General features: G+C 40.6%; 1 protein-coding gene across 3 annotated transcripts in view; it reads right to left on the bottom strand.

The window, feature by feature from the left end:
* trappc9 (trafficking protein particle complex subunit 9) overlaps nucleotides 1-27,016 on the bottom strand; it is a 233,699-nt gene that overhangs the window by 53,332 nt on the left and 153,351 nt on the right. For all 3 annotated transcript variants that reach the window (XM_026155948.1, XM_026155951.1, XM_026155950.1), the window contains 2 exons: nucleotides 22,674-22,827; nucleotides 13,460-13,550 (listed from right to left, as the gene is read on the bottom strand). In XM_026155948.1, the coding sequence (XP_026011733.1) occupies nucleotides 13,460-13,550; nucleotides 22,674-22,827 (245 nt within the window). The remainder of the gene's footprint in view (nucleotides 1-13,459; nucleotides 13,551-22,673; nucleotides 22,828-27,016) is intronic.

Genomic DNA, 27,016 nt, shown 5'->3' with positions numbered 1-27,016 from the left:
AAAATGATGATTCCTAACTGGACAGACTTAGATGTAAATGACTTGTATGTTTTTCCTTACAGACACACAACTAAAGTAAAAATAATAATAAGAACAAAATCAACTATAATATTAATTAAATGATCCAACCTTTAAATCAAACAGTGACTGAATAGTTACGATTGATTTTAAACTGGATAAATTTACCTTTTAATATGAATCTAATTGTTTTTACGATCTTTCAAGGTGCAATCAAGACTTTTTTAAAGGTTATTTAATTGAAAAGTGTTGTACTCTTAAACACACACTGACTAGAGTATAATTTTCAAATAAATTGATGTGTTTGCATAAACTTAAAATAATCCATTTCAAATACATAAGAGCAAGTGCCGGTTTGTGGAAGCTGCCATGTTCCTCTTGAATACAAGATGGGCATCGTGGTTCCACCTAATCATGTTTTATGAGCCACATACATACACCTTATAAGCTACTCTTCATTTAAAGATCACAAATGGCTCTTTCAAACTATATATTACCATTTAATATCTGTACATGTCTATTTTTTCATTATCATATTCACCTAATGTCTTTTGCTTCCTCCATCACTGCTCTCTCTCCTCCTGATTTTCACCTCATCATCTTCTTCCTCCTCACCGTAAGACTCCACTCCTGAACTGAAGTCAGGGCTCTAACAAGTGAAAATGTGCATACACATGCGTATTTATTCCCAGTATTGCGACCCTCCCATCTCTGGACACCTAACAACAAACAAGCTAAACAAGCATTCATTCTGCCAGCTAATGTTAGGCTCAAATGTCCTAAAAAGAAAAGAAAATAGAGTAAGAGTCTCTAAAAATAGAGACTGTACATAGAGTGTATTTGCTGAGTATCCCAGTCCAATAATGACAGATTCGCTTTAAAGACTAACAGCAGCAAAAACACCAGTGCTTAGTAATAGAAAAGCCCAGGATATGGTCTGGGATGCGGGGCCTCCCTGCTACTGCAGATAAGGAGGTGGTCCGCTTGCCTCCACCCCAGAGAGAAGGGTTACATCTCCTGGGTTTAGGTGCGACTTGCCCCTCTGGGGGCGGGGGTACCTGGACCTGGGATATAGAGTATGTTTGGGGAGTGTGACTGTCTGTGCAGTGTCTATTTGTGTCTGTCTACATGTTGGGTGAGTGCCGAGTATTTGGTTGTGCATATAGGGGTGGGAATGCACGTCTGTGTCCGCGTGCGCCTGTTCGTCTGTGTCTATATGTCAGGTTGGGTCTTAGACTCAACCTCTCTGGGTACATCTCAGGCCCTCTAAAGTACGGAGGCCTATCTCCCCTCACCACACTCCCTGCCGGTGGCTGATGCCCTCAGACGTTGGTGTGTTGGTGGTTCTTGTCGACTGGGGCTGGGCGCTCATGTATGTACCGGCTCACTCCTGGTGGCTGATTGGCGGGGCCTGGCGCCTGTGGCCCGGCTGGGCCCCTTCTGGGGGGTGGGGTGCCCTCAAGCCTCTGGCCTCTGGGCCTGAAGCTCGGTCCTCTCTGGCACAGCTGGCTGCCGGCAGAGCCCGCGGGCACGCCACTGCAACCCCCTCTGGCATCTGCTCCGTAGCTGCTGGGTGACCTCTCCTTTGGGGCTCTACTCAGCTCTTCCCAGGAGGGTGGCACGGTTCCTCCCCTTTTGGTGGTCCTCCTCAGGTCCTTGTACTCTGGGGCCTGTGGATGTCTGGGGCCTGGATCTCCTCCATACCTGCTTCATGCCCTGGGGGACGGGGCTATGGCTCCCCACAATCCCTAGCAGATCATTACATGGAGAAACCTTTGGAATACAAGCGTGCTGATCCACACAGGTGTGCACAGACGCGGACTACACCTTTCTTGGCTGCTGCCTTAAAGCATATTGTGCGCTGTATCTTGCGTGCTGCACAATAGTGTTTAATATTTAGTATCTACTGTTATCTACTGCTAGCTAGTTTATTGTGATGGTGCTGTATTTATTATGTTGCTCTTTTTTGTTTGTTTTCTCTTCTGTTTTTTTTTCTCCATACAGGTGACCCAGGTGTTTTGTTTGTTTTTCTTTCTTTCTTCCCCCCCTTCTCACCGTCTCTTCCCCCCTCTGTTTTTCTTTCTCTCCCTCTCTTTCTTTCATTCTTTCTCCCTGTCCTATCCCCCAGTCATGTCTGTCCCGTTTGTAGCGACCAAAAATAAAATAAAATAAATACATAATTATAATAAAGGTCAATCAAATGGTCCAATATGGCAAGGGCATGATGATCCACTTGGCATCTTTCTTGGCCTTAAGACAACAATTCTGATGGCTAAAGATCCAAATGGGACAAAAAAACAAAAAAAAAAGCCCAGGATATCCTCTACAGCTCATCTCAGTATTGCTGTCATCAGACAGAAGACTCCTTTCCAGGTTTTACAGCCAACCAGGGGAAATAGACGAGGACACGTATTGACAGCTGAGGTAAACAGTGGACTGACAGCCTACACTCATTACAGATGAAAGGCTACTGTTTGTTTGCCCTGCAGTAGCCACAGTAGCTTGGATTACAATACGCACGTGAATTTGGAGGGGTACGAGTGTAGAGCTTTTACACATTGTACTTTTAACTTTAAAGTAGTTCTTAACTTCCATCCATCCTCTTATTCTCATGAAAATGATTTCAACTCTCCAGGCTTATCAGTGTGTCTATTTCAAGCTACACATTATTTTCGATACACCGAGCACCTTGGTTCAGCATCACAAGTGAGCAGAAAAAGGTCTGCAGTCAAGCACTGGCTACAAGATAAGCTGCTATCTAGTTTGTGAAAGAAACTGCCCGAAATCAAAGTTAACTAACTCTGTATGTCTCCATTAAAGACACACAGTCAGATGTTTGTTAGTATTTCCCACAGTTAAAGGTTTATGGAGGAAAGTTTAGTAACTGTGCTACAACGTTCCTCCTTTTAGCAGAAATAAGTGTAGGAACATTGGTTGGACTTGGTTGCATTTAGAAATGTCAGGTAATCTGTCTTTGAGGAATGAAAAGACAGCCGTTGGGGATACTCTTGTTTCCTCTAAAGAAATCAATAAGGGAGGTGGTTTTATTTGATATAAGACTGGGAAAGAGAAATAGGTTTAGGCCAAAAATACATTTGGAAAACAGTGAGAACTAAGCTGATGCAAAAGAAACACTGGATAGTTACAATTATACAACACAAATAATGAGCTCAAATGGAGCACGTTTTTTCCGGACACTGTGACGAAACCTCCCCAAATTGATCTCCACAACTTCAATTCAAACCTTTACTTTAGCTGCATCTATATAATTTTACTAAACTTTTATTTCTCCTACTCTTTCCTCCCATCCCAGCAGCCTAAATGAATGGGCGAGTGTGTAGTGTGCTATCTGTGGCAAGCCGGGGGAGTTTTGATTTATTTCCACAGCTCACCCAAACTGACGCACTGACAGCCCGGATTGTTCTGTAGCCATGATAAATACCCCATAAACAGACGCTCCAAGACCGTTAAATGTGCTAACTGTGGATCCATACAGGGCCGGAGAGAAAAAGGAAAGGCTAGATAGGGAATCGCAGAGTGGGCTGGTTTACGCTTTGCTCTCATTTCCACATTAAAGCTACCAGGGTGATAGGATAAGACTGGTGATTTCAGCCAAAGTAGAACAAATGATCCTTTCATGCCTCCTCCTAATGTGGTAAAAATGTATTAACAATGCTTTGTTACTCAGTGTTGTGTTATGGTAATCCTACATGACACAATGCGCAGAAATCATTATTCACGTTCATAATGGGTTAAATAATGAGCTGAAAAGCAACTGACTCTTCCTGTCAGATCCCCTTGCTCAGGCTAACCGGGAAGAAGAATCAGTTGAAGCCTTTCCTGTTAAGCTACCCCGTGATTTCCCCTCCACTGCAAATATGACTCTCTTTGTTTCCATCCACACATCCATCTTAGTCCATCTGAGTCAGGGCTGCCTCTGTAAATCACGCAGACTAGCCAGGAGACTTGCAAAAGAAGTGTGAATGGTCCCATATCTCTCTCTGGCTTCAATTGGAGATCTTTAGGATGGCTGACTGACAGAGCTAAAAAAGAAACAAGCAGATAAATCAGGCTCTGCCAACTCAGTCCTCCTCACAACACCCATCAGTCAGCTAAATGGGCCACACCTGCAGCAAATTTAAGGCTACTTGCACTCCAGTAGATGGAGGCTGGTAAGGTGTGTGTTTGTGTTTATGTCCTAGCAGATATAGAAGAATACGAGTAGATTTTCCTGAAGGTTTACAGATTAAAATCTCATTTTTGAAAAGTTTTTCCAGTAAGCCATACCCATTCATTCATAGGCACATTAATACTGAGCTTTACTGTGTACCTTTAAGAACTCACACTCTGATGAATGCATCAGAGGCAGCTGGGGTTCAGTATTGCATCCTGCCAAAGGACACTTTAACATATGGACCAAGGAACCAGGTATCAAACCACCAATCTTTGGATCAGCAGATTCTACCTCCTGAGTCACAGGATAAGTAATGTTCACTAATAAGTGGCTGACGTCACACCGGCTACAACTTACTCGCCTTCCTTTTCTGCTGCTGCAGAAAAATCCAACAACTGAACAGCTCTAAACAACTACAAATACAAATTCCTCCAACAAGTCTTTATTCTCGATTATTTCATGTAATTATAACTTTTAATGATTTTCTAAACGCAAAACACATCAGGCTAAAGACAAACACAGTACATTCATTACACGCTTGTTTGTCCAAAAACAGTAATTGATGCTAATTTGTACGGCAGTTTAACTGATTAACTTATTCATCAAGTAAAAAATACTAAACTTTGAAGGGAGGAACACCCATGTGAGTATGTGATTAATTCCTCTGTTTCACATTGAATACTTTTTCCAGTCTTTTCAGTTGTGTGACTGTAATAAACCATTTGCTGAGTCAATTAAAATTAATTATTAGAATTAAAATCGAAGCACTAAGCTTTTATTCCATGTATTCTTTTTGCATGCTCAAAACATAGTGTGTGTGTGTGTGTGTGTGTGTGTGTGTGTGTGTGTGTGTGTGTGTGTGTGTGTGTGTGTGTTAGCCAGAATGCAACAGGCTGATTATGATTTGTGAAGCCGTCTAGCGCTGCTGCCCTTCATTCAACTTTGGATTCTAGCAATTTTAAGTAAAATGTAACAGAATAAAAACAACCAGAGACAAACACGACTTCATGCTAGTAAGTACTAATGCAGTCAAGATTTGATGTAGTTTAATATAGAGCAAAAAATTCTTTATACATTTCTGACAGCAGTAAGTAAAGCAAGTAAGCATATTGCTAACTTGTAAACACTAAACAGCCTGTGATAGTGGAAAAAAAGGTGGAAGTATCCCTGAATCAGTTAATCAAATAACTGTATGAGTATTAGATGCAGAACAGGGCATGTTCATGTAAGACTGAGTCATTGAACCTTTACATACTGTTGATATTCCATGCCTTCACAGTATGGAAGCTGAGATAGTGACCCCGATCAGTACAAGCGGAAGAGAATGGATGGCTGGATTTATTTTAGATTATTCAGTTATGTTGTGGGTGTCTGTGCTTGTAGGTGAAAAGGTAACGTGCTTGTTTTTATATAGCAATGTCACAATCATACAGCACTTTATTCCACACACCTCAAACACTTAAACTACCTCACATTAATGGCTTATTTAGAATTACCCATTAATATAACAGGTGGACTGTGGGAGGATGCCAAAATAGCTGGAGGAAGCCCAGGGGAAAGCTCGGGGAGAATGTGGAAAATCCACACAGAGTGGTTGCAGCCAGTGCGGTAACAGTGCTAACCACTACGGCACCGTGCCACCACATTTCAAAATTTGTGCCTATGTCAAGAGACAACTTCTCAAGGTACTCTGTCGTAGGACTTTTTGTGCACCAAATATGATCGCATCTGTGCCGTTTTACTGTTACCACTTTCTTTATTTGACCTGCACTGGTAGATCGAAAATCCATTCAAGGAGATACAAAAATATAACATTTTGATATATTTAGTTTTGGGCTTGTGTATTGCTTAACTGGTGATTCTACCAGTTAATATGTGTGAATATGAGTTGAATGGTTGTCTGTCTCTGTGTGTTAGCCCTGCGTAGCTATGGTAACTGGGAGCTCCAGCCCCCCTGTGACCCTGAATTGGATAAGTGGAAGAGGATGGATAGATGCTGCATAGTGGGCCACTTTGGGGAAAGTCTTCAGTTAAATAATGTAAAGTCGTATTATTATTAAAATATTTATCATTTACACGAAATTTCTGTTTTCTTGCGTATTAGGTTACAAACAAGGAAAACGTTTGCCTTTCAAGCAAACACATTTAAAAGATTTAACTAGAATAGCTTTCCAATGAGTGACAGTTCAAAATAATCCTTATTTTTCTTATACTTCATCTTAGTGCAGCCCCTCAGTTCATTCATTGTCAGAAACAGGCTCTTTTATCTCTCCTCACTTTACCTCCAAACCAACTTTCTCCTAATTCACTGCCCCCCAGGAATTGAAAGTTTAAAAAGCAGGTAGTGTGGTTGTCTGTGGTCACAGCTGGAGCTGTGTGCCTGAGATAACCATATAGGGAGATCTGCTGTCAATGGCATCATCCACAGCCAGACTGGAAAAAAAATTAGAGCAGTCTGAAATTTGAGCTTCTGGTTCATACAGATGACTTATGATTAACTCGCTTTTTGAAACTTTAGCCGCGTTTATTATAAGCATTTACATAGTAATATATATTACATAAACATAAAAGAAGGGCAGATGTTTAACTAGATCGAAACCTAATCATGGTGCACAAGTTTGCACACGAGGTTCAGTTATATCTGAAATAAAAACAGAGATGTGCCCAACACCCAGTAGATGTGTTTGCATTTCTAGGAACTTGTCACAGACTGAAGAAGGCTTTCTGCCATCTCCCACCGGCCCCATAACTGCTGTGCTGAAAACCGCAGAGGAGCCTGAAATTGATGTGCTCACAGATGCGACATATTAGCAGCTACAGGTGCAGTCAGAGCACTTCTCTTTCATTTTAGCCATGCACGCATTTGCCTCTTTCCTCTCTCTCAGGTCAGCTCCTCTAATCATCGTCACTGCAACAGGACTTCAGCGTTAGGTGAGTCTGGGCTGTTTGGCAGCATCATTTGTCAAACCTGCAGCACTTACGGCAGATGAGCTTCTGACAATTGCTTAAAGCCACATTATTCCATGAGGCATCCCCCCCCCCCCACACCCCCGTGTGTGTTGAAAAGCCACCGCCTGTGACTGCTCCAAATGTCTTTCTGTGGATGCGGAGGGTACTGGGGGGAGAAAAAAGGAGTGTGAGTCGTTTCAGAAGTGCTGTCTTATTAAATTATTTCTTCGCCTTTTACAGCGTGGCCTCCACCATTCGCTTTCCATCCCTCTGCTAGACTAAACATTTGTCTTTCCATTCATGGCTGCATTTGTATTCCACTGAAATGGTTTCCTGGTGGCGTAGTGAGGTGGGGGGAGGAACGGGTACAAAGTCCACGCTCAGGCTCCGAGTTTTCCACGTCGCTGCACGGTAACAACGCTCAACACACCGAATGCTGAAAATCATCAACTGTCTATAACTACATAATTCAACTTCAAAATTTTGGAGTCAGATTTTTATCCAGGAATAGGATAACAGTAAATAGCTTTTGCAACTGACTTGACACGTGTGTATAACATGTGCTCTCATTTACAAAGTACAGAGATGATTGCTTATAGATCAATTAAACTATCAGTCCCATCCTACACATGTCAGGGTCCTTCTTGTCTGATATAAACCTGCTGCCCCCTCTGTGTACAGTATCATCATCCACCCAGCTGGTGTCACAGCCTCACACAGCTCCGTCTTGATAAGATACCTTTATTAGTCCCACAAGGGGAAATTTCATGTTAAGGCTGCCGACCTATTGCACGCAATGGCGGCGCCATCTTACCCTCCGACCATACATGCATTACACCAAAACATCACATGGGGAAGACAGGTCAGAGAGGTATAGCAATGGAAACTGCACAACATGAGGAAAGATGAGGAGAAAAAAATAACTCCCCCCAGACTGAGCTCCAACAGGGAGATCAGTTTGAGAACAGTCTGCACATGACTAATAAAGGTATCTTATCTTGATTGGCCAGGTCAATGTTTATTTAACAACACTCCATTAAGCTGACTCCCATCACAAGTTGCACCACTTTACCTTTAATCAAACTGACAGCTGAGATGCTATAATCAATGAGGCTTTACAGAATGGCCGGCTGTGTAACTATGAAGGGCCTGTGTGGCGGGTTGGTTTCGTGTTAAAGTCACTACGGGCGTGTTAAACTGTTCAAATGCTTCTACTTTCAGTAAATATGAACATTTGTATTCATCCATCCGTGAATTTTCTTCTGCTTTTCCAGTTTAGGGTCACACGTGGTCCGGACCCTCTCTGAACACGTTTATGTTCGGGAAAATTCTTCATGTTTAAAATGCAGCACAGCACCAATTCACATACTGTTTTCATATGCAAGTGTGACTTTGTTCATTTAAACGAAAACGCCACAGTATTTTTTTTAACTACTATGAAAGAATTTTGATAAGCTTTTGGTCAGCAATGAGACAAAATCATTCTCTGAAGTCATCCATGTTGAAAATCTGGGCATGTTCACGTAAACTTCTTGTCCGTTTTGGCAGCACCAAATTCAATTCCCTGCTTTCTCAGCTCAGCTATGTCCTGTCTATTACACACAGTATTAGAAAGGAGATTTTAAAAAGTGGGGTGTGATTTGTGCTGAGTAAAATCTTTCCTCTGAAAAATGTGATCTAACAGCCTCCCGTCAAACGTCCTCCCTCCAATTCTAAGGATGACAAGTACTCCTTATGGGTTTTGGGAGTGCAATAAAATTTTGTCACAGATAATTAAACCAGTCAGCCAGCAGCCTTGTGAAAAACAATAGCTGAGAATCTCCAAGACTGCCCTGCTGACATTTAGACTGTTTGTGAAGCCGTCTCACAATTTCAACAGTGCTTCCAAATCCACAGTCAACATATATAGTTTAGACTTGCTTTTCAGGATCTGTAACAGACTGGCGGACTGCTGGAGCTGAAAATTACAGGACTATGAAGAGCAGCGAAAGTCAGAGGACTTTTTTTTAATTAGGGCTCAAACTCAGGGAAAGAGAAACGTATCAATCCAGACTCGTATAGCGCCAAGTGCAGCTATTCTAGGAATAAGCTATGATATAATCTGTCATAAAGGTTTTTCCTCATCTGTAACAACATGGCCTTAAATTATATTGTAAATACGTCTGGTATACTGAAGTCACAGCACTATATTCATACTTCTCTTAAACAAATAAAAACCCAACAGCAGCAGGTCAGGAATTATAGCTTCTGTGAAATCAAACGTGTGGAGATGATGTAAAAGTTGTCGACTCTTTCCACGTACTATATTTTAGGGCAGACAGAACAGTATAAACGAGCGCAGCTCTCTAATCTAGTGTTCATTGCATAATGTCTTTTCACTTGATGTTTTGTTGTCAGCAAAGGTTTACCACAGAAACACAAAAGTAATCCGCTTTAATTTCTCGCCCACTCAGTGAATTAGAGCCATTTTTCTGAACCTCGGCAAAATGAAATTCAGCACTAACAAAACGATGTTTTACTAATTAAAAAAAAAAGACTTTCATATTTGTGATAACGCAGTGAATTTGATCATATATGATCTTATTGCAAGTCTGCCGATGGGACTGTGGGGCTGATTCTGCCCTGAGGTAGAATCATTTACTAATGGCCTCTGTTTGCTCTCCAATCAATAATAGTAATGAGACTATTAACAAACACAAAGCCATAAAACTGATTCTGGCACTTTCCAAGTTCTCTTGAACCTGTGTGATTAAATATTCATAGGGTTTCTATAGAAGCAAATCATAGAGGATCAAGTTTCTCATGCCACATAATTGGTTAAGCACAGGCAGAGATGCCTGTTTCTCCAGCTTAAGGCCAAGAACGTGTAACTAAAAAGCATTTACAAAGTTTTTAATATATTGTGTTTCACTACAAACAGCTATGATGACATACAGTTATAGTGACACATGACAAATTTCTGACACCAGCTGAGTGGATGTAATGTGGTTACATGTTAAGCTCGACTTAGTACTACAGCCCTGCGCTGCCTGGAGGATGGGTGGACAGAGTACCTGAAAAATAACATGAAAAACAAACAAACAGAATTTACTTTAAGAATTAAGTCGACCTGAAGAGTTCAAGAGAAAAAAGTATGAATAAGTAGTTGAAAACATTAAATTATCAATACAAATTTGTAAATTATTAATAGAAAGTAAGACTAGCAGCTGTTAGGTAATGCATAAGCAGCTAGAATCATGAATAAAAAAGTTGGATGTGTTTGAAGTGTTGATTGAAAATGAAAATGATAGACTGTGGACTCCACTGTTAGAAGTAGAACAATCAACAGCATTAAATGAGTAGGTATGCTAACTAAACTGTGGATGAGTGGTTTTAATGATATACTACACCAGCTGTAACAGATGGTTACAGTAAGGTGAACAGAGTTCATATCCAGTTTGAACGTGATGACTTTCCACAGGCCTGAGAGCACTGTGGGCATCTGACCCCGTCCTGCAACAGCAGCAGGAACAACAAACAAGTCCTTTATTGAATAAGCATCTATTTTTTTTATTATCAGTGCAATATAAGGTTTTAAGATTACAGTTTAGTTTTGCAAATGATTGAACATTTGTCATTACACATCAGAAAATAAGATGAATTATTGTAGAAGAACATCATTATGGAAAAATTTTGGATAACGTGGTACTAAGATAAAGCATGCACTGTGAAACAGACAGTTTGCTACAACAAAAACTTTTTATTGAACTAAGTATTGCAAAAGTAAAACAACTGAATTTAATTTGCCTCCGGTTCATCAGACCTGCAGCCTCCCTGTCATCCAGCGCTCACATTGCTCTCCCCAGGCCTAAGGCTCTGCTCCGGATGTCACTCTTTATTTATTTACTCTGGACTCTCTGCTCGGTTCAGCTACACTTCCTCTGCTACTCTTGCGCAGCCAGCAACCCACCCGGCTCTCCACGCGTCCAGCCACACACTCTGCCCCGGCTCAACATCCCATCTGCATCGCCCTGCAGTAATTATTCATCTTTTATCGAAGCAGATCTTGGCCAAGGGAAAAAGATATTTTCCCAAAACTATGATGCTGTATAAAATGTAAAAGGCAGAATGATTTTCAAATCTCATAAACCCTTATTTTTCCACAATAGAAATCACACTGAATCTAAACTGAGACATGTTACTATTTCTATTTTTGTTTTTTTAAAACATAGGTTTAATATCAGCTCATTTTCAATTCGATAGTATACTCAAGTATTTTGCAAATACTTGAGTAAATTGGTAACAGATCAATGATGACTGGATATAAAAAGAACCTGAGTTCAAAAGTAAATATCGACAGAGGTTCACCAATCTGCAAAAACACCAATGTCTAAACATTCCAGAATATAAAAAAGTGAATACTTTAAATCTTCTCTTCATCTAAAATCATCAAAAGACTCCAGGAGTCTGGAGAAATCTCTGTGCACAAAGGCCAAGGCCTAAAAAAATCTGTGCTGGATCTCTACGACATTTCAAACAGCACTGCGCTGAAAGCAGGAATGATCCTGTCACAGAATTTACAGCATGGGCTCGGGAACATTTCCACTCATGCCTGTGAACACAGTTTGCTATGCCATCCACAAATGAAGGTTAAAGCAAAGATGAAGCCTGCCATCTTGAGCGAGGCCAAGTGGAAATCCTAGAATCTGATATGAATGACACAAACTGTTTTACTGTAGAGTGTGATACGAATGAGGGGGGGGGAAACACTGTTCCACATGACTGGAAAATGCCATAAAACAGACCTGGGGTGGCACTGGGGAGTAAATGACTCCTTTGGCACACTTAAGCACTTTGAGATGTTTATCATTGACAGCTAACACTCTTTAAATTTGCTAAAATTGCATGCTGATGGTTCAGAGACATATGCTGAGATGTAACGTGTATTCTTTATGCACTCATCAAGACTATTAAGGAGCAGAAAATAATTTGATTTCCAAACAGCACAAATCTCATGCAGCCATTTCACATCAGCGCTGTAATAATCTATGCATGCCATTTCTAACAGACAGTGAAATTATATCTGCAGCAGCTTCTGCATCAATCTTAGAAAACATAAGAGTGTGTCACACAAACCAAAAGAGAGAAAGAAAAAAAGAGTAAAATTATTAGACTGAAATTCTGGAATGATTCTATATTAACAGCATTAACATAATACGTTACTTAAGCGTTGAGCTTCATTTAGGCTCTTTGGTCATCTATCACGTCAGGAACGAGTTACCTTTGTATAGTGACAACACAGCAAGGCAAACAAAACAGTTCTCCATAGACGCTGTGGGAATTAAACACAAGTGTAATCAGAATGTTTGAAATTAAAGATGCATTCACCTACAGCTATTTTACTAGTGTGAGGCTTGGAGAGCAAAGACATTTCAAGCATCCAACTGGACTAATGATTTTAGACATTGGGGAAATCGTTGAACTATACCCATAATTGAGCCTGTGATAGCCTTGGCAACCCTGATAAAGGCATCCTAATGGGCTGAGGCAAATTATCTGGCTCACAACAAGCAATCCTCGCAAAAGCCCGGGTCTGAGCTGCATAACTACTTTTGCAGAAATGGAGACATGAGGGATTAACAGTTATGTCTGCAATAAGAATGCACACATGAAACAGAACATCAGCTTTTCTCTGGAAAGTATTTGAAGAAAGTGCATGTCAAATGCCAAAACATCCAGCGAATGTTGCTCCTGATTCCTCCATTTCTGTCTCAACAGATTCTTACATTTCCATGCTTGATCTGCTGTGTCGCTTCATTTCGCAGATTGCTTTCTCTTTGCAAAAGGAGGACAGCCCCAGCTGACTAATCAAAATGCTGGCAGGGCCCGAAGAGAGGCCAGGAATCTCAGAAAACAAACACCGGCAGTAAATCAAAAGTGATTTTAGAGGATGATCACAGATGGTGAGACTGAAAAGTGCTCCTACAAATTCTGTGAGTCCCCGGTGATTCACACATTTCCCAAGCTGCTGTCTACACTTCTCCAAAATAGCTTGTGGCCCATTATAAATGCAAATAAAAAACATGACTTGAGACCAGTTCTGGAGGTTTAAGCACTAACTGACAAGTGTGAGATGGTCGTGGAACCACCAAAATAACCGTAACTGGAAGACAAACATGCTCAAAGACGTAAAATAAAATCCACGTAGAGCTTTAGTCATAATGTTGCACATTTCCAGTAGCTCGAGTTCACAAACATTCAACTGTGGGTGTGGCGTGTGAGCACAACCATTAATCTCGCAGGAAGACAAATGCAAGCATGCACACAAAAGAGACTCACCCCACTGCAAAGGAGCAAGCTGCAGGTGCTCCAGGACCAGCTGATTGAGGACTCCCTCAACACTGGCTTCTCCACAGCGACGCAGAGATGGGTGGACGTGGTTAAGGACAGCAGCATGGAAAAGCTTTGGAGAGTTTCAGGAATTAATCAACACGGGAGTCACTGCTCTATATTTACACATGGAAAAACCTGGTATTAAATAAAAATACATCACACTCTAAATATAACAACAATAACTAACAGACAGCTATTCTGAGGCAGGAACGAAGCCGGAGAAACGTCAAAGATACTCTAATGTAATTAAATTAAAGGAATGAACAGGCCCTTGAACTTCTGTGCTTGTCAGTGTATGCTTGTATGTCTTCAGACGTGGAATGTTGCAGGATTTCGCACAAACAAATGGATATCACTTCCCGTTTCCACTCAGTGCCTGCTGTATACCATATGTCAAAGAGCACATGTGAAAATCAGCTAATGGTAAATGGTAATGGTAAATGGCCTGCATTTGTATAGCGCTTTTCTAGTCCCTAAGGACCCCAAAGCGCTTCACACTACATTCAGTCATTCACCCATTCACACACCCATTCACACACTGGCTTGTGTAATAAGACTGACTCCCTTTTGGCAGCACATCTAACTCAATGTTAAAGGCTATTTAGATAAGACAAACTGAGTATCATGTGCCTGTAAATAATTATATAAAAGTTTAAGTATAAACCAGGAAATTGAAAAAAAAAAAGGCAATAAAAGTGCTTGATAAAATCAAAATAGCAGGCTCCCTGTTAGGTTTAGAGAATGGCTCCAACTAAGTCTTGTGGTGGTACATGTGCATACTGAATACTTTAACAACAATACTAGAACCCATATAAACCATCCATGTCCATGACCCATAAAATATGCACTTTTTCAATAGTTTCTGACACGTTTAAAGTTTCATGAGTTTTCAAGAATGATTCATTTGTATAAAGAACATTAAAAGAAGCAGGGTTTCGTACGAGGCAAGTGCATGGACACTTAGGAAAATAATCATCTATAACATCATTAATTGAATTTTATCATTGGAGTTTTGATTAGATGGCGAAAAAGCTATAAACACAAGACAATTCTGATAGATTACAGCAAGTCACAACCATTTAAATTAAGCTTTATATCTTCCGCACAAAAGTGGAAACAAACATTAGCCTGTGGTTACACGTATGAGGAGTGTTTGCAGAGTGTCTGCTCTCACGTCTCTCTGTAGCCACTTTTATTGATAACAATAGAAAAAAGTGTGAAGCTGGTAGTCTGATTAGCAATGATGGCTGACTTATGTAAGGAATAACATGTCAGCTTACGGAAAATACCAACCTGGGCTGAACCATGATTTTAATTTGTTTATATCTTGCTTCTTGCTAACATTCCAAAATTGTGGGTGTAACAAAATGAGATGCTCTAGAGGTCAGGTGTCGAAGTCCAGGCCTCGAGGGTCGGTGTCCTGCAGGTTGTGTCCTTGATCCAACACAGCTCATTTAAATGGCTAAATTACCCCCTCAACATGTCTTGAAGTTCTCCTGAGGCCTGGTAATGATTTAGTCATTTGATTCAGGTGTGTTGACCCAGGGTGAGATATAAAACCTAAAGGGGACACCGGCCCTCGAGGCCTGGAGTTTGACACCCCAGAAATTGAATGCTGGATATTTGTAATGTCTGCAGCTTGGGTCTTGGGTTTTCTAAGGAGATTTGGTTTTCTGAAATAGGTCTGAAGCACCGATAACACATTTGCGTGAAAATTAAGAATGATTAATTTATTTGTGTTAGGTGACACAAAGAGGGGAAAAACATTAATGAAAACAAACACTGAGTCCTAGATATGAACACGAGAAAGGTTGATGGGGTCTAAAGTACTTTTTTTAATTCAAATAAATTCAGTTTTAATTATCTAGTGCGAAATCACAAAAGATCCTACAATAACGGGACGAAAACCTCAGAATCAGATTGCCCCCCTATGAGGAAACACGTGGCGACAGTGGGGAGGAAAAACTCCCTTCTAACAGGAAGAAACCTCTAGCAGAACCAGGTTCATGGCGGGGCAGCCACGACGGGACATAAGACACGTAGAAAAGTTCATTGTGCACGTAAGAAATACAGTGTTTTAAATCTTTTCTCTATGCCAACACTCAACACTGAGTGCCTCTCTGTGACAGTTTTTCTGTCTACATACAATATTTCCACAGTAGTACTCTGACAGGCCATTTGCCACACGCTTTCATTTCTCTCGTCCTTTCTTATTTTTCCTTATATGAATTTTTATTTTTCTCCCATTCAGATTCTTTCCGCCAGCTTCTAGTTATCTTTAATGTAGAATAAACTGCAAAGTCAATCATGGGGAAATGAGCAATTTAGTGGACGTTTTAACACAAACCCACAACCCTCTGAGGCTTTCAACAATGACGAATCCCCTTTTAAAATGCTCTTAATGGTAATTATAGGCCAATACTGTAGTCCTTTTGTGTACCTTTTGTTCCCACAAGTGTGTAACAGGTTTACTACTGTAGAGAGGAAAGTCTGATTAAAATGCAGGAAAATGATCTTACTTCAGTTTAGATCCTATATACTGAAGAAACCCAAGCAGCAGCTGAGTGGATCTGTTAGTCATTTGGATTACAGTACAAACCTATGTAGATCAGCGGTTTGCTCATTGACCAAAACTGCTTAAACTTCCCCACTATATTATTAAAGAGCCAACACAGCTGCTTCTGTAGATACACTAAATATGTGGATGGATGCACGCGGCTGATATTACACAAACATCCTCGAATAACTACCAAAGCAGTCAAAAAACAGACATTATTTGCTGGTAACAGCACTGAAGACAGATCCATCATGTTATGTTTATGTTTTGCATTCATCTAGAAGTCAAAGGTGAACGGGGAGCATGTTTTTATAACGATCACAGGGAAGGCTATCAATGTATGAATACTGCATCAAAACAAATACGTTTATCAGAGGGCAATTACCCAGATAATATGTGATGACAAGGACGCCGCTGATCATTTACACAGCTGACATTTGGAATAATGGGTGAGACGAGCAGCGCCTAGAGCACCAAACCTGTGTCTATTAACCTTTGAGAGAAAGTGCAGAATGCATGAAGAGGGTAAGAGAAAGAGAGAGTGAAGGCATCTATGGACAAAGCATACTGTGTGGAAAGGTGCGGCTACCTTTCTGTTGAATTGTCTGAGTCACGATGAATCACGTCACATCATCTGTATTCCAGAGAATAACGGTAAAGTGTCAGTGTTGCAGCTTTGATCACTCAAAGCCATGTAGAATTTCTATTTCAAGGCTTTGCTGGAATTGTTGGGTAACACGAGCTGCTAGCAGATATGGTCTGTTTTCAGGTGTACAACAGGGATGATACAGTAGTATAATGATCCGTATCCTGAGCCATGCTTGACTTTTTTTGGAAATTCTCAGTGGACCCTCATATAAGCTTTGAAATACATATATTATATAATATGGGCATGATTAATGCACAAAGAGTAGTCTCTGTAACAGCACTCGATTGTAAAGAGAGCATAAACCTTCGCTACACTCATCCAACTTGCAGGAAGGATGTCATGTTCTGAATACAGATTTCAAGTGGATACTGGGTGAAGTTAACAGAATAAGTGAATATGTGTATGTAGGAATCCACATACACAAGGATCTCATCTGGACAACCAACTGCTCCAAGTTGGTCAAGAAGGCTCACCAGTGCCTCTTCTTCCTGAGGAAGAACCACCTGTCCTCAGACATCCTGGTGAACTTCTACCGCTGGACCATCGAGAGCATCCTGACCAACTGTATAACAGTCTGGTACGGGAGCTGCTCTGCCTCGGACCGGAAGGCGTTGCAGAGGGTCGTGAAAACTGCCCAGCGCATCGCCGGAGCACCACCGACATCTTTTCTGACTGTTTGTTCACTAACTTTTCTATTTGACTACGGTCAGTGTCACTACTGGTTGCATGAGGTGATACTTGGACATTATAGAGGTTGCACAGGTGCACAGTCCAACTCCTCAGGGATGGAACACCAATATGCGTCATTACCAGAAGGTTTGCTGTGTCTTGCAGCACAGTTTGAAGAGACTAAAGGAGATCAAGGAGACAGGCAGTTAGTCTAGGAGAACTGGAGAGGATTGTGGAAGGTCCTTAACCCATTGGGACGACCGGCATCTGCTCCTTTGTGCCAAGAGTAACTGCCAGAACCCTACAAAATGACTTCCAGGAGACCACTGGTGTGAATGTCTCAGACCAAACTCACTGCCCGGCACTGTGGAGCCTGATTGGCATTTGTGCTGTGCTTTTCACAGCTAAGAGCAGCTTCACCCTGAGCACATGTGATGGATTTGAAAGGGTCTGGAGAAGCTGTGGAGAACGTTATACAGCCTGTAACATCGTTCAGCAAGACTGCTTTGGTGGTAGGTCAGTGGTGGTCTGGGGAAGCATATCCATGGAGGGACACAGACACCACCACAGGCAGCAGCCCGACTGCCATGAAATCCTTGAACCAACTGTCAGACCGTATGCTAATGCAGTGGGTCCTGGGTTGGTCCTGGTGATCATCAATGCTGGCCTCATGTGCAAGAGTCTGCAGGCACTTCTAGGTGGATGAAGGAATTAATACCATGCCATCTCGGGCATTTTCTTTGGTCCATCCAATGTTGTCAGGTTGTGTCTCAGACTATCCAGGAGCTCAGTGATGCCCTGGTCTATAGCTGGGAGGATATCCCCAGGGACACCTGTCATCTCATTTGGAGCACTCAGGGTATCTCTGAATCAAACCCTCTGGAGATAATTTTCATTTCCATTAATGCTGTGGCATCCTTTCATTCCTAAAACATTACCCAGTCCATATCAGCACAGATTTTTAGAATTTTTTCCCCCCGCCGTAGAGATCTGTGTTCCTTGAATTCTTCTGAGCAGCGTATTTCAGAACTCGTATCCGGAGTGGCTTCCAAATTCACCTTTGATATTTTATATTCAGTATATTTGTGGGCACTAAACATCACATTCAACAGGCCATTTCAGAGAAAACTGGCGCTTGTGCGAATGATTAATATGCGTGTCAGCTGTCTATACTTATTGTCAACAGCCATTCACGGTTTGGTACTTTTCTATTTATTACCCAGATTAATTTGGATAGTTCTAAACAATTTAACATTTCTATTATGCAGTTGAAATAAAAAGGATTCCAGAGTGTTGCTTGGAAAATTGGTTCATCCTACTTTGAGCTGAAAGAGTGACTTTTCAGCTGTTAATTTGTGAATCTGTATTGTTCTGCTTTTAAGTAGCTTCTTATTGGATAAGCCCAGACAGTCCGGGAGACCTTCAGAGCTGAGCTTTGACTGATGAATTATACAAACAGCCTGCCTAAGCAGTTCAGCTGTGCAGTGAATTTAAAACTAGTCCTAAATTGCTCTGGTACAAGATGTATATTTCAAGTCAACATGAATATTGGCATTCTTTTTAACCAAGTTTTGAACTTCAAACTATGTTGAGTTAATAAATATTTCAAGAATTTAAGATATAGTAGCGACCAAAAATACAGAACATGTGAAATTGTACTTTTTCAAATAACTGTATGCGTACATCAAGTTTAATCAAAAGTTCAGAGAACAGGTCAATAATGAATTTTTAAGGCTTATCTGATAATTTCCCATTTAAAATCATCATTCCATGCACCTCTGGGCCATTTTTAGCTATTCTGCTATTAATAAATCATTTTACAGAAGAAGCAAAAAACCCTCTTGCACTTTGCTCCTACCCTCTGATACAGCACAATGCTGGGACGCAACATAATTCATGTGATTTCTACTGAACGTTATAACTAAGGTGACTCGGGACAAAAATCCACATTGACATTCTCACTCCGTTTACGGAGCAGAACCTGGTGAATGCCGAATAAAATGACGAGCATGCTCCTGCTCTGCATTCCTGATTGGAAACTATGGGCCCTTCAACTGAAAACTGCTTAGTCATTTTTGATCCTTCACACAATTTGAGGTCAGTTTTAAGCAGATGTTACAAAAGTTGGGGTCCACAGCAAAACATCAAAGTGCACAGTGCAAATGTCAGAGGGAGACTTTCAGGGAGTGATCAAAAAAAAAAAAAGCAGGAGTGTTGGAATCCATGCGGACATTCAAGATTATCTTAAATGGAAAATCAACTAAGTTTCAATCAGATTAAGTGTTTGACTTTTATGAACCTCTGAACTTTTTTGCATACCTTATATGTATGTACTTTTTATTTTTTTACATGCATTTTAGTCAGATTGTATGTTGATATTAATTGATAGTAATTATTGATATAATCATAACTAATGACTACATATCCAGAGCTTTTTAAGCTCGCTATTGAGAGGGGAACTTCCACACTGTGCATTGAGAGATGACTCATGGACTTGGCTATGACCTCCTCAGGGGGAAGACACACACATAGCATTTGCTTTTTATCTCTTCCACTTCTCATGGCATCTGTACTGCGTGTGGCAGAATCACTCTCTGTGAATCAGTACCAAACACCATCAACAAGCTCATAAATTACAAATTAAAGTGACTGTTAGTTGCTCAAGGCCAAATAATTGTATCTAAGTGTGACATGCAGTGTAATCAGATTTTATAGTTCTCTATTTTTCATATTGTAAAAAGGAAAATCTACCCTGAAGCAGAATTTACATTGTGCTATTCTGACAAGTTTAGCGGCTGAGTCATTATCAACAAGGATGTGTTTCAGTGTGCAGAAAATCATAGGATCAAGGTTTGACTTGATGATATAATGTGGCATCTGTCGCATAGCCAGTTGAGTCGCTTGCACTGAATTAGTAACAGACTCTATACCAGTTCTACTGTACCCTAATGAGCCATTTTCAAACACAAGCCACCCATAATGAATGTTAAAAGGGTAAAATGTCACATTTTTAATTTCTAGTTCAATTTCTCACTTGACAGCCCGGGTGTAGCTCATTTCCAATTAGATCAATACTGCAAAGCCTCTAAATCCTTTCCTTTGGCTTGTTCTTATAGGTCAATCTCCTGTTGACACCATCCTGACTAATATATCATACATGATACTATTCACACTTAAAAACAAAAAAAGAAACAACAATAGTAACATATGTTCAAACAGTCTGCTTCAGGGGTTTTTTTTGTTGCAGTAAAGGGAATGCTGTTGGGAATATATTCATACGTTGCTTTCTTTCTTCATTCCTGCCTATAAGCCGCCAAAGTGCTGGGAGATAAACCAATGCATATGGTGACAGAAGTGTTTACGCCCTCATGAAAAAACAAAACAAAATACATACACACATGGAAAACAGCATTTTCAGCTCCCAGACTGGATTCCCCATTAACTGGTTACCATGCTCACTAACAATCAGTAGCTCTTAGATACGTGCATAGTACTGCCAACTACTGAGTGATGAGCTGATATAAGGCACTAAAGATAAATCCAGACTGACTGACTATATACTTCTCTCAAGCTCTGCTTCCCTATCGTGGCAGCAGAAAAGAACTGAAGATGTCTTAGCTGTAAGCAAAGGACACTGTAGGGGCTTTGCTTTAAGATATAAAGTGGCCATTGTTATAATTTTGTGCTATATTAATAAAACTGCATTGAACGGAATTGAAGTCCTGGCTGGATTCTGAATTTAAATAGTTTACAGAAATTTCTGTGCATGTAGATTTGCTTCTAATATGTGTAGTCTCACTACTAAGTTCTGGACTAAAATTTTCTTTTATTAGAACAGTCTTCCCAAAAAACATCTGCATTTGGATCGTCTTTGAGCAGAACATCTAAGAATCAGGAAATCAAGTACCAAGGTAGCAAAAGATGAGCAGTTGTCCAAATAGCTGTCTGTTGGCAAACAGCTCAAAAAGGTTTTCTACCTTTCGATAAAACTCAATTTTTCCACATAGAGAATTTAATATAGAATAGAACCCCTGACTTGGGGATACTCTATATCTGCTAAATCAAAAACATCTTCAACATGGAGAACGACAACAGATACGAAACACATGAGCCAAAACGTTAACCCCTCCTAACACACTCCTATCTGGTCTTTAAGTCTGACGTCATTAACCGTTTCCAGGTCCAAACTCCGCTTCAGGTCCCAAAGTCAAACGAACACTGCAGCATCACTGACAGTTACAAACTGTCTAAATTCTTTCATAGGTAATAAAATGATCAGTGTTGCTGCTCTACCAGGTGTAACATTTAACTTTAACATCCAGTCATCCATGAAAACAGAATTTATGATTTTTAACACTGTTAGAAGTTAGCAGGGAGTTAGCTCGCTAGTTTCCATCTATGACAGTTCAGGTTCTGACTGAGGGATTATTGAAAAATTAAAACATACAGCTCTGCTGTCACTTCCAACATAAATGAAGACAGAAAACTAAACAGCAGTGATGTTTGTAGGGTTACTGAAGCTTGACTAGCAGGAATATAATGATGTGCTAGCTACAGAGCTGTGTTTAGCATAATATAAACACAGTGAAGCTGATGAACGCCAACTTTTTCTGCTCAATGAAGTTAACTTGAGGGTTCAGGATGGTTAGGGACGAACGCAATCGCATGGCAGGACGCTGTAAACAGGCCGTCATCACTTAACAGCTGGATAAGCACTCTGGATGGTGGTTTCATGAAACAATGTTAGGCACAATCAGATCACTGCCAACCATTCCCGCTTGTGTTTTATCCACATGCTATACTCACACATTTTGAAAAACTACAAATGGAAACTTTTCTAATTAAATCTCGCAGAGTAGGTATGCTAATACAATGTCACTATCTTTAATGGACCGCAGACTAAGAGCTCTGGCAAAGTGTCTCATTTCACAATTCACAAATTAAATTTCACATTTATATTCCCACTTACTAATATATCACTTCACAGTGTCAGAGTAGCAAGCGCTCTGCCATAAGCGTCCCCATCTGCTAATGCGGGCAAAACATGTTGCCTACTGGCCAGAAGGCCTCCAGATGAAGGGTCCAGATGTGCTCTAACACTGATCGAACCGATATCAACAAACAACAACAGTTAAAGGAATGCTGACAAAATCTGTTTGACCGTGATTATGGCCACGACTGTAGGGGATAAGTATTTACCAACTACGTCTATGGTCTTTGTAGTTCACATTAGGCCAATTCCCCTAAAGATGCTTTTATAGTACATGTAACCACTGAAAGGATATAATGCTCCAACAGATGCCCAGCTTGCTGTTGATCTGACAGCCTTGGGCGTGCTGTCGCTCCTCCTCCAGCTGTTTGGGGTTACTGAAGCGGATACTTTCTTGGTCCGGCTGTGGCAGACTCTCAAAGTCAAACTTGTCCACCTGGATGGCCATCCTGGAACAGGAAATGGGAGAAGCACTTAGATGTACACTCGTACTTATGTAAGTTTTCACCCGCCAAAAGGAAAAGGTTTATGACTCTGGAAATAACCCTTACATAACTGTCATTTAAAACTTTGAAACTAAGTTAAAAAAAGCATGAATGACATGAATTTTTATTGAGTTCAAATTGCTCACAGCTGATATTTGAGCTACTGTTAAGCTTTGGAAATGACCAAATATTAAAAGTTAAAATAAAAAATAAAACAACAAAAATATAAAACATCAATATTTAGCAGGTTCTTGAGAGAATTTATGATTGCATTTTTATATACATATATTTGTATACAACAAAACTACTGAGAGACCTCAGTGTTAGCAGAGTACAGTAACAGTATGAGAAGTCTTGGAGTCATTCTGACCAGTATTCGTCTTTCTGTGTCCGCGTTAAACAAATATGGAGGACTACCTTCATTCATTTGCACAATATCACTAAAATTAGAAATATCCTGTCTCAGAATGATGCTGAAAAGCTAATTCATACAGTTATTACTTCTAAGATGGACGATTGTACTCAGTTATTATCAGGTTGTTCTAAAAGCTCCCTGGAAAGCCTTCAGCAAGATTACTGACCGGGACTAAAAACAGAGAACATATTTCCATGAGAGGTGGAAAGAGAAGAACTGCGGTAAAGCAGGTGGCCATTACACAAGTTTTACGAAAAGTGACACAAAAATCAGAATTTCCAGATCCAAACTTGTCATGAAATGCATACGCACACTGAACGTGTTGTGTTTTTGTAGCAAATTCTAAAAACGCACAGTGAAAATATCAATGCCAGAATCAAGCAATGATGAGCTGGATCTGATGTTTCTAAACAAGAAAAGGAAGCAACAGGGATTCTGTGTTAATCCAACTCTCACGAGAAGGCAGGACCAGGGAGAATTTCATAGTTTGACCCAGGAGATGAAGCTGTATCATGGTTGCTTTAATATATATATGATATGACATTTCAGGATGTCAGTGGGGCAGTTTGAGCTGTTAGCAGATGTGGGACCAGATCTGAGGAGGCCATGAAATCCTTTCAGGGAGCCAACTTGTAGCAACATCTAGCTGTACGGAGGTAAAATTGTACTATTTTACTATTTACTACACGTGGGCGATCGTGGCTCAAGAGTTGGAAGTCTGCCTTGTAATCCGAAGGTTGCCGGTTCGAGCCCCGGCTCGGACAGTCTCTGTCGTTGTGTCCTTGGGCAAGACACTTCACCTACCGCCTACTGGTGTTGGCCAGAAGGGCCGATGGCGCGATATGGCAGCCTCGCTTCTGTCAGTCTGCCCCAGGGCAGCTGTGGCTACAACTGTAGCTTGCCTCCACCAGTGTGTGAATGTGTGTGTGAATGGGTGGATGACTGGGTGTGTAAAGCGCTTTGGGGTCCCTAGGGGAGACTAGTAAAAAGCGCTATACAAATACAGGCCATTTACCATTTACATGTCATTGTATACTACTGTATACAGCAGTACTTGAACTACAAGTGCACTTCTTGCCAAACACAGCAGTATACCAGCTCCATTAAGAATGGGTGAGTTGAAAAATATATTTAGCACACAAAATACATGCATGTATTTTATGTGTCTGGTGTGTAAAGGACTTAAGTCAGGAGTGGGAGAGAAATATGCAAGGCTGGTGCAGGACTGGTACAGTAAATGGATGGAATGGACTGGTTCTTATGTTGCTCTTTTCTACTGTAGCTGAAGTGCTCTATGCAACATTCACCCATTCATACGCATAGGTGCATTTTATCCAACATTCACATACACATGGATGTAGTGAAGGAGGATGACGGCAGATGATTCGGTGTTGTGCCCCCTAGAGGGAACAGCTGAAAGAAGAAGACAGAAAGAGAAAGAAGAAGAGCAGGACTAACTGAGCAGAGGAGACTCCAATTCAAGTCCATGGAGCAACTAAAAAATTGATGTGTTCAGGGTTCAATGTTACTTTTTCTTAGATATAGTTCATACTGTAACTAGCTGTAACTACATTCAAACATTTAAAATTGTGATTATCCAATATTAACTATATACTTCATCAAATTACAGGACACATTTTCTCATTATCCCGCAACAGATCTCAGCAGAAAACCTTGCATACACCTCAGCATGATGGCAGCCAATGCAACCTGCCTTTGTGTGGTTTGGCCAGTGCTGAATTATTTATCTAGTCTGAGCAAACACCCTCAGGTGCAAGTTTCCTCGTCTATACTGTGGGTGTTTCTAAGTTATTTATTAACAAAAGTCAGGCTCATCTTTGCCCGAGGTTACCTCAAATGTCACATCCAGGATTCAGACTGTACTTGGAACAAACTAGACAGACCTTTCCTGCACGTGTGGGAAAAAAAGAAGAAGAAAATGACATACAAGACCACTTGAAATTACCTCTACATTATTCAGGACTTCTATTCAAAGAGGACTAGATCCATTGGATCCATTCTTTCCCTGCCTGCATACATTTCTGTAGAATTCAGAGTGAATTACATGTATCCTAGCACACCGATACTAACACACAATCATCAGGGATTTTTATAAGGCAGGCAAGAACAATCGCAATGAAGGGCTTTGAAACCTAGCATAAGGCTTACACCAGCTATGGGCGTGTGTTGCATTTTCTCTAACTTATGACTTGTCCTCAGAAAACCATGTAGATAGATAACAATTTTAAAAAGGAAGTTTTTATGCTTTTCCAGTTCATTTTTAGTAGCATTGTACGATTAAGTTCAAAATAATTCTTCTTTACATTATGCTTCATTCAACAAGTATATTATACTTTGTCAAATTCACTGTCTTAGGAAAACTATTTCACCTCACTTCCTTCCTTTATGCTAACCTTAGCATAAAGGACCTTCGATAGCCCCCAAAGACATATGGTTTGAATCACACATGAGTGGGGGCTTATGTGCTCACAGCCAGACCCTGTTTGCCTCAGTCACACAAACCTAGAGACTGGTTGGTGACTGCCTGGCAACCAGTGGTCGCTAGGGAAAAATGAACATTGCCTGACTGATAATGAGTGGTTATTGACAGTCATGTGAGCCAAGACACCAATCAGCGGCTCCCTGGTAACCATTCACTGCTGCACCAAAAACCTCATCGCAGTTGTTTTGGTCACAAGCAGCTTGCCACAGTCACCTGTAGTTTGTATGGAAGGCACATTTCTGCAACCAATTTCATCCAGTGACAACCAGCAACCACATGCCAACAGGTCATGGAATACTCAATGACATCATGCAGAGACATTTTGGTTGTTTAGAGCAGTTTAACGCCAGAGATTCTGGCTCAGAGGAGTTACTTCTACACACATCAGCCTAAAAATGTGTCCTTGTTTAAAATGAAGCCAAAATTATAACCGTATATGACAGAAAATATGAAAAAGAATAACAAGCATCTTTTGAGGAGCTTGTTACTTGTCTCTAAGGTCTATTAATTACAAACAAATGGAATGACGTGTGAGAGGGAGTCCCACTTGCTTGCCATCATCCATTGAGCAAGCAAAGCTAAAAGAAGTTCAATCAGCAGTTAGCAGCTACAAACATGTGTTTCTGTCAAGTGCTGATAGAGACATGACTGCATTTTTGTGGATGATGTTCCTCATCTGCTAGATGTTGTAATATGCAGATGTTTGGTTAAAATTGCCTGTTTTAGAGTGTTGCTAAACCGTGCAGCCACTTATTGCAACTTTTACCACGATACAATTGAATGCATTTTAAAGGGTTTTATGCATGCAGCCAGTGAAACTAGGTAATCCTTCGTCTTATTACAAAACTATTAAATTCCTTTTGCAATCTGAAACAAGAAAAAAAAAAATTCTACAGCAGCACTTAACAGCAGACAAGAAATTTATTAGGCCTGTCTTACTGGTGGCATGATGATGTTTTGCTGTAAACCTGTGAGGCAGACGCCAACATACTACCTCACATAGAAAGTTCAGAACAAAAATGAAATCATTAGCAGTCTTTCTTCCTGCTTTTATTAGTCTTATCACTCTCTACTTTGAGAAATGAAACGATGACTTTTAGTTCTCTAGTCACCTGCAAATCACCCAAACATCCATCAGGTAGCATGGAGGCTAACTTAAACTTCCTGCTTACCCCCAACCAATCATAGCAGAGAGCTGTCCCTCCCTGAGCCTGGTTCTGACAGTTTTCCTTCCC

The sequence above is a fragment of the Astatotilapia calliptera genome, chromosome 22 (genome assembly GCF_900246225.1).
Source record: "Astatotilapia calliptera chromosome 22, fAstCal1.2, whole genome shotgun sequence".
Classification (NCBI taxonomy): Eukaryota; Metazoa; Chordata; class Actinopteri; order Cichliformes; family Cichlidae; genus Astatotilapia; species Astatotilapia calliptera.
This window is presented reverse-complemented; position numbering and strand designations above follow the sequence as displayed.